We start from the raw sequence: 3,642 nt of genomic DNA on the forward strand, positions 1-3,642 counted from the left end.
TATGTTTGGTCAGCCTGCTCCAGAAATGGGGTAGTCTCTGGGATAAATACCTGTCTCTCCAGCAGGTCCTGTTTATATCACAGGCAAGGTTTAAGTCTTTAGAACAGGTAATTCTGGTTGTGTTTGTTTTGCAGATATGCAGGAGGGCCATCAGAGTGAGGTCCGACAACACCTTGTATGCCAGGCATAGATCTCCCCTCAACAGCTGTAGGAAGCAAAATATAAGGATAGAGCTTAGAGGCAGTCTGGATAGGATATGTTATTTATGCCTTGTATTCTAAGCTGTGAAGGCAGGTTGTCATTTTTGTTGAGATTATTTCATTTTTTGTCAGAATCATAGATGTACTGGTAATATGGTAGACTGTTTTCTGCTGAAACTTAGTCCGAGATAGTGATGGACAGAATGCTGGGACAGCAAGAAATGCAGCTGGACTTTAATCGACATGGTAATTATCCTTAAATCAGAGTGAATGAATTCTGTTCTTGATCGCAGTATATTTGTTACCTAGTAAGAATGTTATTCAATTATCAATTGCAGATCTGGAGAAAAGGTTTAAATGCTAAAAAATTCAAAATTTAAGAATTTATGCATAAGAAATCAAAAGTGTAGCTAATGCATTTTGATGTGCATTGTATAGTTGTGAATAAAATTCAGATGCCTGTCAGTACTGAATGAAAAGTAAATGGCTGGTAATTTGAATTTAGTCATTATAACTCTGTTAGGAACAATCTGTTACAAATCCAGTTAACTCAGTGACTACTTATTGTATTATGCATAAGGTATTTGTAATGCAAAACATTATGTTAAAATGATATTGTATAAACAGTCTTGCTTTTATTACATGTGAAAATTAACTGTTATGTTCTAGATCCTATGTAATTTGCTGATTGTGTTACTTAAGTTCTGCTTTTCTCCCTTATAGATATATAAAATTCTTGCCAGAATTTCTGAGAACAGCTGAATTATACTTCATGGTAGGACACAAAGTGCACTACTATGTATTTACTGACCAACCTGAAGCTGTACCTAATATCGCCCTAAAAGCAAATCGATTTCTCCATGTTGTAGAAAGTAATCCTTACAAACGCTGGCAGGATATCTCAATGCAGCGGATGGAGAGCATCTATCGTCACATAGAAAATCATTTCTACAAAGAAGTAGATTATTTGGTTTGTGCTGATTCTGATATGAAGTTTAATGATTATGTAGGAGTGGAAATTCTGGATGAACTGGTCGCCACACTTCACCCAGCACACTATGGTACAGAGCGTGAAAGTCTTCCATATGAACGAAGAAACATTTCTGAAGCCTACATACCAGTAGATGAGGGTGATTTTTACTATATGGCTGCATTCTATGCCGGAACTGTGCATGGTATTTACAAAATGACCAAGGTTTGTTATGATGCTATTAAAAAAGACAGAAGGAAAGGTGTGGAAGCAGTGTGGCATGAAGAGAGTCATTTCAATAAATACTTGGTGTACCACAAACCTACCAAAGTACTTTCTCCTGAGTACATCTGGGACAATGACATGGGAAACAGGGAGATTTTGAAAAATAAACGTTTTATTGCAGTCCCTAAGGATCATGATGAAATTAGAAATTAGATCAGATTCTTGTTTTTGAATATAAAAAATAATGAATATATTAATTAACATGTTCTCAGGATTAATATGTAAGCCATCATCCAGGAAAGTACACCGTTAACAACAGAATGCCAGTAAATGGTCTCAATAACTAAGCAGTTAATGCTAAATCAATAAAACTGTTAAGGAAAATTAAAACAATGCTGTAATAAATGGAAAGTGTGATGCAGACATTAAAAAGGTGCAGTTTTAGAATGCACAGGCTGTCATTTATTTCTGTAAAATACAAACAAGAGAAATCAGTACCCATTTTGTAGACGGCTCATATTGTCTCCTGTAAAAAAGAATGGCCTGATTGTGTGCAAGTTGGAAGGGGAGTTTTGAAAACTGAATTAACAGCTGACTTTTTTACTGTCAACTCCACAGCCAGTCCTCAATCGAAAATGTCTGACAGTGTGCTGAAATACACAGTTGCTCACTCATAAATATAATCTGACAGTTGGTTGAGGAGCTTAGTGGAAAGTTGCACCAGTCACCAGTTATTAGGGATATGGGATTTGTGTTTTATGGGATTTCTGTACTGCAGGGTGGGGTTCATTAGTAACTGGTCTCAGAGTGGAGGATTTACATCATTATCAACCCCCCTTTTTCCCATTTTATACATGATGTCAGGTTGTTGTTTTAACTGTCACCATCTCTGTTTATTCAATGCCATATTCTTGCCTTCAACACTCATGCCTGACTGTTGCAGATCTTCTCACACTCAATCCATTAGCCCCTTTGCTGGATGCCCTCATTTTCTCTTATCTTCTTCCTGCCTGTCCCAAATCTTCCTCACCAGATTGTCTCCTTCTTTTCTGTACATGTGCCCTAACCAATGTAATCTATATTCTTTGATCTTTTCTGCAATTTGAGCTACTTTGGCTTCTGCGTTTATGTCCTCATTTCTTTGTCTCTACCACATTGCGCATCCTACCACTCATATCAGGCATTTCATTTCCATCAACTCTAGCTTCCTCATCTGCTCTGCCTTTACTGCCAAGGTTTCTGTACCATACAGTAGTGTTGGCTGTACCACTGTTTTGTACACCTTACTTTCAGCTTCTTTGGCATTCTTCTGTCATGACTACACCTGACACACTATGCCATTTGGCTGCAGTCCATCTGATTCTAGCTTTGACCTCTTCATTCAGACTTCCCTTCTCCTCAACCACCCCTCCCTGATACTTGAAGCTGATTACCTGTTCCACTATTTTCCCTTCTATCTGAATTCTCAGCTTCTGATTTAGCCAGTTTGTTGCCATTACCGCTGTCTTATCTGTACTTAGTTTCTTCCCATGTGCCTTCAGTTTTGCATTCCATTCCCCTATCCTTTACTGAAGTTCTTGCTCAGAGTCTGCCTGTAATGCCACATTGTCTGCATACAGCAGCTTTGTTGATCTGCCCCCCCCCCCCAAGACCTGTTTGCTAATAAAATCCATCACCAATGTGAATAACAGTGGGCTCAGAGCTGAACCCTGATGTATGCCCACTCCCACTGGAAATCCTTTTGTGAGACCAAACACTGTTTGTACCTGATTCATTGGATCTTTGTACATAGGTTCATAGGTAGGTACTAGGCTATTTGCCCTGGGGCCTATATAAGCCTAGCCAAAAAGGTACCCTGTCGTTCGCCACCCAAGAAAATAATTTTCCTGTGCCCCTGTCGGGCAGAGCCACAGAGATGATTCCCGGGATGAATTTCCTATTTCCCATCCAATCATCAAGATTTGTCTTGAAGAGTGCTAATGAGGAGCTTTGTTTGATATAGATAGCTAGTTTGTTCCAGAGTATGGGAAGTCTCTGGGACAGGAATCTATTCCTCCAGCATGTTCTGTTTATTGTAGTGACAAGGTTTAGGTCCCTAAAGTGTGTAGCTCGGAAGGACTGGGATTTTTTTAAGTGGAGCATGTCCAACAGCTCTGGGTTTGACATAGCTTTGTATGTTAGGCAGAGATCGCCTCTGAGTAGGTGATATGTGAAGGAGTAAAGCTGGAGTGTTTTGAGACGGTCTGC

General features: G+C 39.2%; 1 protein-coding gene across 1 annotated transcript; it reads left to right on the top strand.

Annotated features, from left to right (window-relative positions):
• Positions 1-927: 927 nt before the first annotated feature.
• LOC122813415 (histo-blood group ABO system transferase-like) lies at positions 928-2,647 on the top strand. Its single transcript, XM_044085730.1, has one exon. It carries the CDS (start codon positions 973-975, stop codon positions 1,606-1,608), a length of 636 nt encoding a protein of 211 aa, XP_043941665.1. The 5' UTR covers positions 928-972; the 3' UTR covers positions 1,609-2,647.
• The last annotated feature ends 995 nt before the right edge of the window (positions 2,648-3,642 follow it).

Source organism: Protopterus annectens, chromosome 10.part0, assembly GCF_019279795.1.
Source record: "Protopterus annectens isolate FY-2018-M chromosome 10.part0, PAN1.0, whole genome shotgun sequence".
In the NCBI taxonomy this organism is placed as follows: domain Eukaryota; kingdom Metazoa; phylum Chordata; order Ceratodontiformes; family Protopteridae; genus Protopterus; species Protopterus annectens.

Coding starts and splice junctions, on each gene's coding strand:
- LOC122813415 (XM_044085730.1), top strand. CDS start 973: ATGGTAGGACACAAAGTGCACTACTATGTATTTACTGACCAACCTGAA.